Raw genomic sequence first — 16,650 nt, 5'->3', positions numbered from 1 at the left:
GTAAAAAAAAAGTAGGTAGAGCACTTGCCCGCGAAAGGCAAGGGTCCCGAGTTCGAGTCTCGGTCGGGCACACAGTTTTAATCTACCAGGAAGTTTCATATCAGCGCACACTCCGCTGCAGAGTGGAAATCTCATTCTGGGAACAGGTCTATTGCTTAACGATTTATATTTAACTATAGATAAACGTAACTGTCTTTATTTACTGATGTATAGTCAACTTATTCCACAACACTGTAAATTCTATATAGATTTCTCAGAACAAGGTTTGTGAATGCATCTGTATGTATATGTTTGCATGTGGGTACACAAGGACTGGAAAGAGCCATCAAAGAACTAAGCATTGACATCAAAACAGATAGAATTTTACTAGAGGTATAGTTAATTTAACTTTTGAACGTATGTCGCAAGTTCATCACCAGATTCTTTTGTGGGTGGGAAAATTACTTTTCCATCACGCTGATAAGTATTATACCTGATGGAAAATATCTTCTTGAAGCCGAAATACTCACAAGCCTTGATGGAATATATACTACTGCAGTCAGCCCTCATCAGAGGTATCCCTTTTTCTTTTCCAATTTTTCTGTAAAAAATAATAATATAATGAATATGCGTGAAACACGTTTCAGAAGCATATACATTTTTTGTTGTAGCCTATAATAAATGAATGAAGAAAGTTTAATGGCTGAGTAAATTTTATGTCTATTCACTAATAAAAGGATGTGATCTTTCTATTTGACCTCAGCCATTCCCAAGATTTTTATCAATTGGCCTTCCGACAAAATTATTTTATCAGGTATTTCAATATGTAATTACGAATATGTAATTATTTCTCAGCCAACTTTTACAGTGTAGCCTCTCAGAAGATTTAACCGTGTGCAAGAATAATGCTGAAACCCAGATATTTTGAGCGTCTCATATCGTGAATGCTGTTTAGTACATAGTTTCTCAGGTAGCGCATATCTTACAGTAAACTAGAAATAGTAATGCGTTTGAAATGTTGAGAAACGTAGAATTTTTCTCATTCTTGATAATTTGCACTGTAACAGAACACTACCACTTTGAAAATAATGCATGCGAAACCGGAGTTTACTAGAACATTGTCTGTAAGACTGTCCCATTATGTGTCATATCAAACAAGAAGTAATGCGTCTCAGTCACGTTATTCAAATTAAGTTACACTGTCTGCTACAAAAAAGCGCTGGCAACGTTACGCGTACTTCACAGAAGCTCAGTGGGGTTAACAATAGCGAATTTAGTGGAGGCTGGTAGTGTTCATACACAGCGCCTTCTTTAAATTTACGAGAAAAGTTGTTTTTTGAAGACACTCTTATATTTTTTACTCTGCTAGACGACCCCGGTGCCTTGCACAAAAGGGCAACGGCTGTAAAATTACCATTTAAAACTGTTTTTGGAAATATCTGAAGAATTACAAATCAATTTAATCAAAGGCATGAATAATAATAGTTCGTCTCAAATGGAGGGGAACTAGCTCTGGAATCTTAAAAACGAACCGCCATTTCTTATTACGGATTAGGATCCTCCGGTAGAAAAACAAGAAAATTTTGTATCAAAAACTTTTTTCCTCGCGTGGTACATGGCGCTGTAATCCACAAAAATCAAGATCGGTTAGAAACAGTTGAAAATGATATCATCTCAAGAAACACATCATATTAGGATCTCAGGATGTTAGAAAGGTGGTTACTCTAAATCTTTTGTGAGAAAACTGGCTTCCATAGCAAACATCTTGGCTTCATCAACACTGAGGATGCTATACAAACTTACACTCAAGCGCCAAAGAAACTGGTATTGTTACGGTATAATGATAATTTTTACTTATGGACCGTCTGACAGCAACTGAATAAAAAACAATTTTAATGCCATACGCGTTTCGCCTTTATTTTCTGCAAGGCGTCATCAGTGGCCTGGAATATGTACATATGTTAGCTATTTAATTTACATTTTTTGTCACTGCGCCTATAGGCTATAAACAGTTCTGTACTTACAGGTTGCGTGGACAATTTCTTACATATTACGCTCCTGTTGCATTTTTGGTGTTGTTCTTCTTCTTATGAACGCCAATTTGCGGTTTTTTTTTCCACATTCCACAGCACTATGCACTGAACGCTTGTTTTAAAGCAATGTTTTGGTTTCTGTTGCCCACTGTCAAATGTTTTTGCCAAAGATTGAATGTTATTGCCAAACTTTCGAGTGTAATTATTGAAGTATCTGTGATCTGTTCGTGCATGCATTTGTGTGTGTGTGTGTGTGTGTGTGTGTGTGTGTGTGTGTGTGTGTGTGTGTGTGTGTGTGTGTGTTTTGGTGTCATAATTTTTTTGTGCTGTTTGTGTGTGTGTGTGTGTGTGTGTTTTGGTGTGATATAATTTTTTTGTGCTGGTGTGTGTGTGTGTTTCTGCTGGGTATATTCGTTTTTGGGGGGGGGGGGGGGGGCTGTGTGTGTGTGTGTGTGTGTGTGTGTGTGTGTGTGTGTGTGTGTGTGTCCAGATGGTGTGGGGAAGACTATTTTTGTTTTACCTTATGATTTCTTTTTTTGTTAAGTGTAGTAGGGAGCCTGTGCTGATGTGTGTGTGTTCATTTATCACATGTTTGTTATCTGCTATGGCTTTCTGGATGTGGAAGTTTTCTTGCGTTTGTACAAGATGTTTGTCATGGTTGCTTATTCTCATTATTTTCATTTCTTGTTCCATGTTTGTAGGATGATGGTTATGGTGTTTTTAATGCTTTGAAAATGTGGAATGGTTTGTTTCATACTTCCAACATCTGGGGAAAAAACCGCAAATTGGCATTCATAAGAAGTACAACACCAAAAATGCAACAGGAGCGTAATATGGAAGAAATTGTCCACGCAACCTGTAAGTACAGTTCAAACCATTACTACTTAGTAGGAAATATCAACCACCAGAACTGTTTATAACCTATAGGCACAGTGACAAAAAATGTAAATTAAATAGCTAACATATGGTCATATTCCAGGCCAGTGATGATGCCTTGCAGAAAATAAAGGCGAAACGCGTATGGCACTAAAATTGTGTTTTATTCAGTTGCTGTCAGACGGTCCATAAGTAAAAATTATCAATATACCGTAATATTACACGCATCTGAGGAAGACAGGATTAAAAAAGATGTGAAACTGGTATGGCCGGCCGCGGTGGTCTCGCGGTTCTTGGCGCGCAGTCCGGAACCGTGCGACTGCTACGGTCGCAGGTTCGAATCCTGCCTCGGGCATGGATGTGTGTGATGTCCTTAGGTTAGTTAGGTTTAAGTAGTTCTAAGTTCTAGGGGACTGATGACCACAGCAGTTGAGTCCCATAGTGCTCAGAGCCATTTGAACCAAACTGGTATGGGTATGCGTATTCAAAAACAGAGATATGTAAACAGGCTGAATACGGCGCTGCGGTCGGTAACGCCTGTGTATGACAAGAAGTATCTGGCGCAGTTGTTAGATCGGTTCCTTCTGCTGCAGTGTCACGTTATCAATATTTAAGGTAGTTTGAACGCGGTGTTATAGTCGGCGCGCGAACGACGGGACACAGCATCTGCGAGGTAGCGATGAAGTTGGGATTTTCTCATACGACCATTTCACGAATGTACCGCGAATATCAGGAATCCGATAAAACATAAAATCTCCGACATCGCTGCGGCCGGAATAATATCCTCCAAGAGTGAGACCAACGACGACTTAAGAGAATCATTTAACGTGACGGAAGTGCAACCCTTCCTCAAATTGCTGCAGATTTCAATGCTGAGCCATCAACAAGTGTCAGCGTGCGAACCATTCAATGAAACATAATCGATATGGGTTTTCGAAGGCCCACTAGTGTGTCCTTGATGACTTCGCAGCACAAAGCTTTACGCCCCGCCTGGGTCCGTCAACACTGACATTGGACTGTTGATAACTGGAAACATGTTCCCTGGTGGGACGAGTCTCGTTGGAAATTGTTTCCAGTGGATGGACGTGTACGGGTAGGGAGACAACCTCATGAATCCATGGACCCTACATGTCAGCAGGGGACTATTCAAGCTGGAGGTTCTGTAATGGTATAGGGCGTGTGCAGTAGGAGTGATATGGGACCACAGATACGTCTATATACGATTCTGACAGGTGACACGTACATAAACATCCTGTCCTATCACCTGCACCCATTCATGTGCATTGTGCATTTCCACGGAGTTGCGCAATTCCAGCAGGAGAGTGTGACACCCAGCACGTCCAGAATTGCTACAGAGTGGCTCCAGGAACACTATTCTGAGTTTAAACACTTCCGCTGGCCACCAAACTCCCCAGACATGGACATTATTGAGCATATCTGGGATGCCTCGCAACGTGCTGTTCAGATCTCCACCCCCTCGTATTCTTACGGCTTTATGGGCAGTTCTGCAGGTTCATGGTGTCAGTTTCCTCCAGCACTACTTCAGACATTAGTCGAGTCTGTTGTGTCTAGACAAGACAGCCTAGACACAATGAGAGGATGCCGAAAGGCACGCGCTAAGCCAAAGCAGGGTGCGTGAGGTCTGAAACAGGATACGTTATGAATGCTATAAAGAAAAGTACGTAGCTTCTGGAATACTTAACTTTAATCCATCCTTTTGGTACATCTGGAGATTGTGGCGATACAAGTGAGACTCTTTAGATACATGCAATGTTACTAATGGCGCCTTGCTTGGTCGTAGTCATTGACTTAGCTGAAGGCTATTCTAACTATCTGCTCGGCAAAGGAGCCAGGCTTCGTCAGTGTGCATCGCTAGCTACGTCGCCCGTACAACTGGGGCGAGTGCTATCCCCTATCTCGAGACCTGCCTTGTGGCGGCGCTCGGTCTGCGATCACACAGTGGCGACACGCGGGTCCGACATGTACTAATGGACCGCGGCCGATTTAAAGCTACCACCTAGCAAGTGTGGTGTCAGGCGGTGACACCACAGAGTCCATGCCACGTCGTGTTGCAGCACTTCTGTGTTCTCGCGGGGACCCTACACGATATAAGTCTGGTGTACGAGTTTCTTTGCCTCTTTAGTGTATGACGTATCCAGACAGTTCATCTATTCCGGGAATCAAGGATACTGACGATTTTTGTCTATTATCGACATTGATACGGGAAAGATAACGGTCCCAGATATCCCAAGACTCTTGAGAATGTTTTAAATCCAGATTTTAAGTCTGATAACAAATGGCATAAAAATTTCTTTTGCATTTGATATAATTAAAAATACCAATTTCGGATTTTTCCCGTTGCTTGTACACTTCAACTCTGCTTCTTGCCAAATTTCACGACTAGCTCAACGGGAAGTACCAGAATATGTGACATAAATGGCTATATCTTTTTATACACTGACTTAGAAACTTAAAATTTTTATACCCTCATGGCACCATGGACCTTAGCATACAATACAAATTTGTACTCAATAGGCTACTCGTTCCTGAGAGAAAGGGCTCTTAACAGTTGCACAGATACACAAAACAGATAGACAGGCAGACAAAGCGATCGTCTAAGGGTTCAGCTTTCACGGATTGAGCCACAGAACCCTAAAAATACATTAAGTCTCGGCAAATCGCACGAGGTCCAGGAATTTCGAAAAAAGTGCTCTGCGTATACTGTATGAACACTAATTCTATACATATCACCAATCGTTATATCAGGAAGTAGGATGGATGGCTCCTAACTGCTTAAACCTTTGTAGATAGATACATATAGCAGCCTATGATGATTTTGTTTCACAGATATTTTTCTCTGATGAATCAACTTTTACGAATCGTCTATCAACTAAATCGGCATAATATCGATTGTTAATCCCCACTGGTTAAGGCAAGTTGAGCGTCATCTGTGAAAGAAATTATACCAATAATGTCGGCAAAGTAAAGCAGTTTTCTCCTATAAGGAACCTGCTTTTAGTTAAAGATTTCAGAAAAATCACCTTTCTAACCTCCTGGGACCCTAATCTGATTTGTATTTCTTGGGATCCTTTTGTCAACGGTTTTTAACCAATTTTTAATTGTGTCAGTTAGAGGACGGAACGAAACTGACGGCAAATACACAAGTTACTTATTTTTTCCCAGAGAATCCGAATATGTAGTAAAGAAAGGGGATTTCTTTTTAAGATTTCCAAACTGATAACCCACCCCTTAGAGTTTCGACAAAGGGTCGAGTTCTAGATGAACAACTTTTTTCCGAAGCTTTCTCAAATTTTATTTGTAGTTTTTGAGTTATTTCCAAAACCAGTTTTAAGCGCCTCACCCCGTATACAGGGTGAGCCAGCTGCCCCTACTGCCGTCATCTTATGCAACCCCCAAAGTTGTCATAAACCAGAAGCGAGATTTTCATATTCTCTCGCTCGCTGCAGAATTTCCTTGCAGGAAATTTAATGTAGTTAAATTTTGTTCTCTGATATGTTTTCGCTAGAAGCTGTAGTTTTCGAGTTATCCAAGAAAAACGTACAAAAATGACCTTCAGACCCCCCATACCCACACTCACGCCCCATCTCTCAAGAGTTCTAGTATGTTGTTCATGGCACTCCCTGCTACCACTGTACGAATATTTCTGATAGCACAAATTATTTCCCACATTCGGCCTGTTTTGTCTTCATTGACTGGCCTTATTACGCCACGCGCTTATTCGAGCACATACAAATTGTAAAGTTGGAGTATGTGTAAATTTTACCTAACGATTTTGCGAATTTTACTAACATAAAAAAACAATTACATCGTTGTAATTGTCGGCCTTCAGACTACGAAACTACTGTGCTTGTAGGATTTGAGTTTAGATTGAATTGCCAACGTAATTAGTTTTATCGTAACGTTAACATAAGTCATATTTCGTTCGTTACTCTTACCGACACGTTTAAATTAATAGTGTTAACGAAGTAGCCAACTACGCCGGTGGCGTAATAGCCAAATCTATAGAGATAAAAAATGATCGAATATTGGGAATAGTTGGTGGAGTCCAAAATTTTTGTACAGTGGTAAGAGGAAGTGCCTCAAACAGCACCCTAGAAATTCTGACTGATGAGGGATAAGCGAGAGGTGGAGGTGCGTTTGGACGTCACTTTTGTACGTTTTTCTTGAGTAACTAAAACTGTTGCCATCGGCGAAAACATATCCTAGAAAAAGCTCTATTCACTTTTTTTGTCTAGGACTAACAGTTTGCGCGTAGTGAGCAAGTGAGTATGAAAATCTCGAGAGTGGTTCACTACGGCAAGGTATAACATTGCGGGTTGCATAAAACGACAGCGGTAGAGGCAGCTGAACCGCCCCGTATAGGGTCGGCAAAATACGAACGTCCAGTGAAATATTTAAAAGACTGACGCGGAATTCACCCGGCCAATGACCAGGGGAACTGTTCCATCACGTAATATGCTGGAAGCCGGGATTTCGATGCACCAATCGTTTCTGTCACATATCTGCGCACGTGCTTCTCTTACTTGCTCTGCCCTGAGTACGTCATGACGTTTGAGTGAGGAGAGCAGGAATGTACAGATGTAACAACAAAAAATGTCACTCACGATGAAACAGCACGTGTTCTCTGTCGAGTGTTATGCAAAGCGTAATTCGAGGAAGGCGTGTGCTGAACTATTTGCACAAGGAGTTACGACTTTTAGTGTTTTGCAAAACCTCCAGCAAAGTCTGCAGTGCAGAACTTAGCTGCAAAATGCCGCGAAACCGGCTTTGAAGCCTGCCGAGGTGGCCGAGCGGTTCTAGGCGTTTCAGTCCGGAACCGCGCGACCGCTACGGTTGCAGGTTCGAATCCTGCCTCGGGCATGGATGTGTGTGATGTCCTTAGGTTAGTTAGGTTTAAGTAGTTCTAAGTTCTAGGGGACTGATGGCCTCAGAAGTTAAGTCCCATAGTGCTCAGAGCCATTTGAACCATTTAAACCGACTTTGAAGCGAAAAAACTGTAACTGTCTGGAAAGTGTTCGAACACCAGAAAGGGTTGATCGATGGAGTGGCTGGGGTCAGTTTCATCTTGTCCACCCCATACACATCATTATACCTCTTCCTACTCGTTATAACAGCTTCGAAGCCTACATACAGTGGTCAAAATAAATGTTACATCTTGCTTTATTGTTAATACTAGAGATAATAGGAAACAAAAACTTATTCTGCCCTGTCAGGTAGAGAAATAAGAAAACAAAAATAAATGTAATGACATTTCCCTCTGATAAGTACAAACAGACAGTAAAGACAAAATTTTACAAAATATTCCACTACAAGCACTAGAGTTTCTTCTCACATTTATTTTGTGTAACACATTGTTCATGAAGCAAATTCAAAATAGTACAATGAAGGCTTTCACGACCAGATATTTCAGCTGCTGAAAATTCTTCCAGGTTGTATGGCGGTGGTCCATGCAACTTTTCTACCCCTGACGTTTCGTCCAAGGCTACGTTGGACATTTTTGGAGGTGCTCCTGGTTGTGCTGAGTCTTTCCGACTAACAACTCAGACATCAAAGAGCAGCCTAGATACCGTGGAAACTGGGCGTGGTCTGGATTTCACGTGATAGCAGAGATAAACCTAGTCAAAGATAAAATATAACTATCGGTCATAGTACATCAAAGATAAAAACTTCTCATCGATTCTGTAGCGACACTGTCCATATATGACACTCAGCGATATATGGACAGTGGCGCTACAGAATCGATTAGAAGTTTTTATCTTTGACATACTATGATCGATAGTTATATTTTATCTTTGACTAGGTTTATCTCTGCTATCACGTGAAAGCCAGACTATGCCCAGTTTCCAAGGTATTTAGGCTGCTCTTTGACGTCTGACTTGTTAGTCGGCGAGACTCAGCACAAACAGGAGCATCTCTGAAGATGTCCAAGGTAGCCTTGGACGAAACGTCAGGGATAGAAGAGTTCCATGGACCACCACCATACAACCTGAAAGAATTTTCAGAAGCAGAAATTCAAAATAGAACAATGGAAAATCCAGGATTGAAAAATGGCAATATTAATGAAAAGGACAGACTGTTATTCACAATATAGCATAAATATTGAGTCGCAAAAAGACATAACAAAAGCTCCACAAAACACTAAGCTTTCAGGAAAAGGTCTTTTGTTGCTCGTCATATAGCAGAGATATTGAGTCATGGAAAGGCATAACAAAAAGACCACTAAACACTAAGCTTTCTGGAAAGTTCTTCTTTTGAAGCAGAAGACAGCATATACACACATATTCACGCACAAAGGATTTATTAGAGAAGGGGCGGGGGGCTGTGGTAGCCGCCTGAGACGTGGCCCCATGTTTGAGTAAAAAAAGGATTTGACATGAGGCTGGGGTCATGGAGAATGGGAGCAGGTAGCCGCCCCCACCCCTCTTCCCACCAAGACAATCAGCAAGTTCATTACTCAGGATACGCATATGGCAAGAATCCTAAAGGAAATCAACTGAACAAGCAGCAATGCCAAGATTGGTGAGAAGAGGTCGTGGATGGCAGAGCCCAGGAGGCGGTGGAAAAAAGGACCGAGCAATTGCCTAATGGCCCCTCATTGTACATAACAAAATTTGGGTGAGTGAGGACTGCTTAATAAAGCAGAGGGGCCCCAATAGATTACTATCAATTCCACAGTAAACATATTATATGTGGCAAACGAGAGATGGTGTTCCATGACAATAGAAAATGTGATCAGCGGATTTAGAGTCATCAGTGTAAAAAAACAAGAGGAAAAGTAGGGAAGATGGAAATCATGGTGGGGAGAAGTGAAGTGGTGCCCAATCAGTAAACCCATCCGATGATTAGCAGCAGGTGGGTGATGTCCCTAATCCACAAAAATAGGAGCAGGGGAAGAGTGAATACTTACAGTGTAGAAATCAGCAGCTGGGACAGCTGAACCAAAAAGAGAGAGATCCCAGCATTAACCAGAAGACTACCAACAGGCTAGTGTGAAAGGCACCGGTGGCTAAATTAATATCACGATGTGAACTGGGTCCAAGAGGAGCAGTGTGGAAGGGGCAACGGATCAACAAACTTGACAACCATAGTCCAGACGAAACAGATGTCCGATAAAGGTGAAGAAGAGTTGAACGATCTGTACCCCAAGAGTTGTGGGCAAGGCAGTGAAAACAGCCAAACTACAGATGGCAGATATGGATCAACCAAGTAAGCTGGTTGTGAAAAGGAAGACCCCAAGAAGTGGAACTGGGGGACCATGGTCAGGTATTGGGATTTGCAGTAGAGCTCCAGATCAGGATGGACATTAGTACAGTGACAAATTCATTACCCTTGACTTAAGGGGAGAGAACATATTGAAGTGCACCAGATGGCACCCTGAACCTTTCATTCCACAGAGGCTCAGAGTGGGAGCTAGTCCAGATACAGAAATCATCCACTTACAGAGCAGAGTCTCGTAAAGACCACAAGTTCATTAATAGAATGAGAAGAAGGATACATATGGAGCCCTCTGGAATGCCGTTCTGCTGTGTCTGTGGAGAGATGATAACAGTGCCGTTTTTTGTCACATTGATCATTCAGGGCATTAAGTAATGGGAGAGGGGCCCAGATGACCTTACTCATGGAGTGTAAGTAGGATTTGTTGGCATCGAGCTGTGTTGTAGCCCTTATGAAAGTCGAAGAAAACTGCAGCAAGATGTTGTAAACAGTACCTGGGAGGTATATAGAGGGGAATCAGAGCATTTGAAAGCCCAGCAAGGAAAGCTGGCTATCAGGAGGCTGGAAGGGAATGAGAGAATCAATGGGAAATGGTCGCTGTCACGGAGGTCATCGTTTGGTGACCATTGTAAGGAAGGAAAAAGTGGAGGGGAGGAAAAGTGAACGAAAGATAATGACAGAGAAAGTGCCATATGTGGCACTAAAATGAGTAAGGGAAACATCATTATGAAGGTATGGGTCATGGTCTGCAAAAAATTGCCAATGAAGAGCCCCAAACTAGACGAAAAAGCACTGCACGTGCATTAAAATCCTTAAAATGGCTCTGAGCACTATGGGACTTAACATCTATGGTCATCAGTCCCCTAGAACTTAAAACTACTTAAACCTAACTAACCTAAGGACATCACACAACACCCAGCCATGACGAGGCAGAGAAAATCCCTGACCCTGCCGGGAATCGAACCCAGGAACCCGGGCGTGGGAAGCGAGAACGCTACCGCACGACCACGAGATGCGGGCATTAAAATCCTTAAGCAGAAGGAAGGGAGGGGAGAAGTAGCTGAAAGAGGGCATTTAGTACACCAGCTGTAGGTGGCCTGTCATGAGGCAGGTAGAGACTGCAAACTGTGACCGCTGTGTCCAAGTGAACACAGGTGGCAACTGCTTTCAGTGTGGTACCAAGGGGGATCCGTGTACTAACGACATTTGTATGTACCAATGTGTGAATGCCACTAGAAGCCCTCAAAGGGCCGACCTGGTTCCGACAAAGCATGGAACCCAGGAAGGGTTGGTGAGCGAGCATCAGTAAAATGAGATACCTGGAAAGTGACACAAGCTGCTTCGTAAAACGAAATAAGGGATTGAAACTGTGGGAGTTGATGGTAGTACTTGTTACAGTTCCACTGAATAAGGATGATATGGGATCCGAAAGGGAGCTGAACCAGCTGGAGCCAATCACACTATCGGGTCACAATCCATCACCAACTAGGACAGGGTGACATCCATAAATGAGAGGTCAGACTCAGGTAATGAGGTGGGAGGCCTTGTCCTGTGTCTTCTTTTTCTTCTCCTTCTCCTCCTTCATAGGTCAAGGAGGGCAGGGCACTGAGGAAGAGCAGGCTTCTGCACTTCTGGAACTGAAAGAGAGCAGGTGACCTTGGGATGCATAGATAGTGTGTCCCGTGGTCGAGTTGTGGCAACAGGCCTACAACCTGGGAGACACGAGGGAAGGGTCCTGGTAGGAAGCCCCATTACCAGCAGGCATCGAAGAAGGGAGACACTTCTCCTGCTGGGGAAGGGAAACGGTACCTGCAGGGCAGGGCGTGGGAACTGCAGGAGAAGTGTGTGGGGGGGGGGGGGGGTCACTTGAGTGAGGTGGAGGGAGGAGGGGGAAAGGATATAACAGAGGCATAGATGTCATATTTCTGACGATCCTCAGCATAGGATAAATAATCAAGGAACTTATACACCTGTATCTTCTTCTTATAAACCAGGCAGTCTGGCGAACATGGTGATGGTTCTGACAATTAACACATACTGGCGGTGGAACACGGGGGCTCCTCCCATGGAATGAGTTTCCACATTCACCACGTAGAGGGCCATCGTACATTGGGAAGACATGGGCCCAAAATGCAAGCACTGGCAACACATCAATGGTACAGGGACGTACGGATTCATATCACACCAATAACACGTAACCTTGACCATCTCTGGGAAGGTATATCCCTCAAATGTCAGAATAATAACGCCAGTAACAGAGTGATGATCCCTATGACCTTTCTGAACACATTAAACAAAAAGAATGGCCCACCTTTCCAGACTGGTTCAGAGTTCCTCAGCAATTTGAAGGATGAGGCCCCTATGAAAAATGACTCCCTGAAACACATTCAAGGACTGGTGAGGAGTAATGAACACTGGTACGTCGCCAAGACAGTTACAAGCACGAAGGCCTGCAGACTGGCTGGCAGAAGAGGTTTTAATCAACAGTGAACCCAGCTGCATCTTATTGAGAGACTCCAATTCGCCAAATTACAAAAAGTAACGGCTTGGTGATGGCGAACGTGTTCCCGTCAGTGATAGTGCGGACTAGATAGTGGGGAAAGTGTTTCACCCCAAGCTGACGAGCTTCGCCTTCCTCCCATGGTGTAGCCAGGGAAGAGAAGACTGCAGGGTCATATAAACAGTTTAAATATTCCATTAACATCTGAAGAGATACCCATAGAAGAACGTCCAGTTTTGTGGAGCTTAATACGTTTCACAGGCAAAGCATCCACCCTGATACCATCCAGTCAGATTGGGGGCTCTTGACGTGGGTGCCACCCAGCCATGACAAGAGTCTGTCACAGCGGCCACTGCTGAGCGTTCCGATGTTACAGAATGACAAGCAATCTCTCCTAGGCATACACAGGGACGTGGGGAGGCAACGCTTCAGGCATCAGAAGTGTGATTCCTGTGTTTCCAGGGGGCTCGGTGACATAGTGAGGTGGAGCAGGTCTATAGTGAGGGAGGAAGGAGGGAAGCAAAGGGAGAGAGGTGTCCACGTCATAGGTGCTAGGGATGCTTCACCAAATGGCTCACAAAGCTTTGAGGACAAAATGTAGACATGGAGGTCAAACCGCAAAAGGAAATCAAAGATGCCAAAAAGGAAAGTTGAAAAAGAAAAGGCAAGGGGAACAAAATCTGAAGGAAGACAGGAACCTATGTGAATAGCCAGGTCATCATAAGTAAGTACACCGAGAAAGGGGGAGGAAGGGGGAAAGGGGAAGGAGCGAGGAGGGAAGGGCAAGGTGAACGAAATGCAGCACAGGAAGGAAGAGTGGGCCCTGACAGCTTGGCGATCCATGTGTGCTTTGAATGAATTCACAGAAAAACCGTGAGCTCCTTGGAGGTGGGGGGGGGGGGGAGGGAGGATCTTTATGAGGAACAGTATTCAGGAAGAGCTGTCTTGTGCATGCTACTGACCTGCTGTGTTCAATGAGATCCGTGATGATCCCACAGTGCCTTACTGCTGTATCGACAGATCCCCCGAGGACTTCCACCTGGTGATGGTCGATGTCAGGGTACATGTTACGAAGCTTCTCTGACACCTACAATGCGCCAAATTTATTAATGACGCATTCACAAATGATACTTTACCTGCATGAATAAACACACTAACTTTACATTATGTTTTTTTTTTAACTATATATATGACGGTAGTATCTGTTCCCGAAAGAACAGTTACCGTGGATGACCATGCAGCTTTGCTAGAAATGAAATGATAATTAATAGACACCCTAGCTGCAAGCAGGCGTTGATACAATTCATTGGGGACATGTTGAAAATGTGTGCCCCGACCGGGACTCGAACCCGGGATCTCCTGCTTACATGGCAGACGCTCTATCCATCTGAGCCACCGCGGGCACAGAGGATAGTGCGTCTGCAGGGACTTATCCCCTGCACGCTCCCCGTGAGATCCACATTCCCAACATGTCCACACCACTTCATTCGTAGTGCGCCTAATAGATGTTTGCCCATCATACTCATTACTCGTGGCAGATTAATGTACCAAGTCCCGTACGAGTTCGGGCATAGCGTGTGCTTGCAGCTAGGGTGTCTATTAATTATCATTTCATCTCTAGCAAAGCTGCATGGTCATCCACGGTAACTGTTCTTTCGGGAACAGATACTACCGTCATATATATAGTTTAAAAAAAATATGGGTTCCCGGCCTTTGACCTTGTGCGAACGCACACGCTATGCCCGAACTCGTACGGGACTTGGTAGGTTAATCTGCCACGAGTAATGAGTATGATGGGCAAACATCTATTAGGCGCACTACGAATGTAGTGGTGTGGACATGTTGGGAATGTGGATCTCACGGGGAGTGTGCAAGGGATAAGTCCCTGCAGACGCACTATCCTCTGTGCCCTCGGTGGCTCAGATAGATAGAGCGTCTGCCATGTAAGCAGGAGATCCCGGGTTCGAGTCCCGGTCGGGGCACACATTTTCAACATGTCCCCAGTGAAGTGTATCAACGCCTGCTTGCAGCTAGGGTGTCTATTAATTATCATTTCACTTACATTATGTGCTATTACAGATACTGATACAAGGTGTTTACACTTGCTTTAACCCATCTCTGCTGGGACCAGGATTGCAAGAAGGGCATACCCCCTCAGATCATTTTTGCGCTTGTGTGCGTGCGTGCGTGCGTGTGTGTGTGTGTGTGTGTGTGTGTGTGTGTGTGTGTTTTTGTGTGTGTGTGTGCATACGTAGGAGGGTGGTAAGCTTTCGGCGTCTGACGCCCAAGATTCCTGTATGCCATCTCCTCCAGTAATGTGTACACACTGCAGCATCTTAATTCGATAGTAGTAAGCAGGCTGTCCCACAGATTAGTGATTTAATTGATTGAGGCATAGACTAACCACATACTGATTAATTATCTTCTAATTTAAAGTTTATTTGTTTCTTTTATCAAACGAGAATACTATTGTTTGTATGGAAGAAATGACTTTCTGACTGCAGCTGGTGGCGAAAACATCACTTTCTTTATTACGATGAAATGCTTCTGCCATCTCTCTTAAGCAAAGGCTGTTAACAGTGAATCAAGATTTGCGTAAATTAACTGTCAAAGGAACATGTCCTTCTTATATAAACATGCCTTATAGCCCTGGTTCATCCATAATAAAAAACAGACGGATATTACTAACAACCGAAATGATTGCAAAAGGAAGGCAGGTCCTGCATACTCGTTTAACAAGAATCAACACACATGGGAAAATGCTAAACTTAACGAACGTGTTTGTTCAGAATTAACGAAATGCACACTGAGTATTAAACAGCCTCAGTAACATATAACACGGACATTTCACGCGAAAGGTATAGGGAAACATAGTGTCAAGGAAGTGTTACTTCCGGAGATCGGTACTGAATCGCCTTTAAACGATATGGCACAGACAAATGTTGTACCCGTGGTACAAGGGAGCTGATATTCGGACATGCACAGGAAATTTGACAAGTTAACGAGCAGGACGTGGTAACCCGATTCACTGTAATATACATCCACTCAGGAATCACGAAATGATTGAAGTAACTAAAATAAGACTCATCAGTACGGATTTGAGTAACGTCTAAGGTTATCGTGACGTTGCTGAAATTCACACGGCGCCAGTCTGCTAATTTCAAACACCGAGTCGCCAATATAGCATTCTTCACAGCACCAGAGTGGAAACGCAGTCTGTACTGCACCAGAGTGTACTTCACCGTTGTGTGACGCTGAATGTTTTCTGAACCCTGCGTATTTCGAATTCTGGCGTCCCAGACAAAAGAGCACCAAAACCGGCGCTAGCCAGCGAGAGATCGTGGCTATTTGTTGAAGTGAGATTTGTCAGAAATCCCATCCACTCTTCTAATTAGTGCCAGAGAAGACCGCGTCAAAATATTAGTCGCCAATAGGAGCTCTAGTCTTTTCGTTAGAGTACAGAAACAATGCTCGCTTCTTACCCCTTCCATTCCAATTATTTGCGAAACAGTTTAACTTGACCTTGAAAAAGGGCGTGCCCTCGCAACAGGCGAGACGAGGCGGCCGTGTGCGGTACCTCATCGCCAGTCAGAGGACTATTTTCTCCAGTGCATTCCAGCTAAATTTCAGCGTGCCGACCCCCTGCCTTGCATTACAGAACCAGCGATGGACCTTCTCCGACGCAATGTCGCCTGTGTACATTAGGTGAAGGAAGAGTCCATTGACCAGGCAGAATAACAGGTGGCGTGTAGGGCTGTTGATAAAATATCGATATACCGATATTTTTTTCCAAGAGTAACGACATATATCGGCGATATTCTCTCGCTCATGTATCGATATCGAAATGGCAACATCGAGTGCCAGTATTATTATATATTTTCACAATTATCAATAAATATTTGAAATTGTAATAGTACTTGATTTTACCTTCATTGTGTGAAGGAGTCTTATCTCTTTTTGAACTTGCATCACGTCCAGTCATTCTCTTTGACTATTTGATGAAAGTATATGTTTCAAGATTTTAAA

At 43.5% G+C, this 16,650-nt stretch overlaps 1 protein-coding gene and 2 non-coding genes across 3 annotated transcripts in view; 1 reads left to right on the top strand and 2 right to left on the bottom strand.

Moving 5' to 3' along the window:
• Positions 1-262: 262 nt before the first annotated feature.
• LOC126425261 (arylalkylamine N-acetyltransferase 1-like) overlaps positions 263-16,650 on the bottom strand; it is a 70,058-nt gene continuing 53,670 nt past the window's right edge. The window contains exons 4-5 of the mRNA XM_050088231.1: positions 13,587-13,711; positions 263-580 (exon numbers count right to left, since the gene is read on the bottom strand). Of these exons, the coding sequence (XP_049944188.1) occupies positions 379-580; positions 13,587-13,711 (327 nt within the window). The 3' untranslated portion in view covers positions 263-378. The remainder of the gene's footprint in view (positions 581-13,586; positions 13,712-16,650) is intronic.
• Trnat-ugu (transfer RNA threonine (anticodon UGU)) lies at positions 13,953-14,027 on the bottom strand. The gene has a single exon. It is a non-coding gene; the product is annotated as a tRNA-Thr (tRNA).
• Positions 14,532-14,606, top strand: Trnat-ugu (transfer RNA threonine (anticodon UGU)). Its single transcript has one exon. It is a non-coding gene; the product is annotated as a tRNA-Thr (tRNA).

Source organism: Schistocerca serialis, chromosome 10, assembly GCF_023864345.2.
Source record: "Schistocerca serialis cubense isolate TAMUIC-IGC-003099 chromosome 10, iqSchSeri2.2, whole genome shotgun sequence".
In the NCBI taxonomy this organism is placed as follows: domain Eukaryota; kingdom Metazoa; phylum Arthropoda; class Insecta; order Orthoptera; family Acrididae; genus Schistocerca; species Schistocerca serialis.
This window is presented reverse-complemented; position numbering and strand designations above follow the sequence as displayed.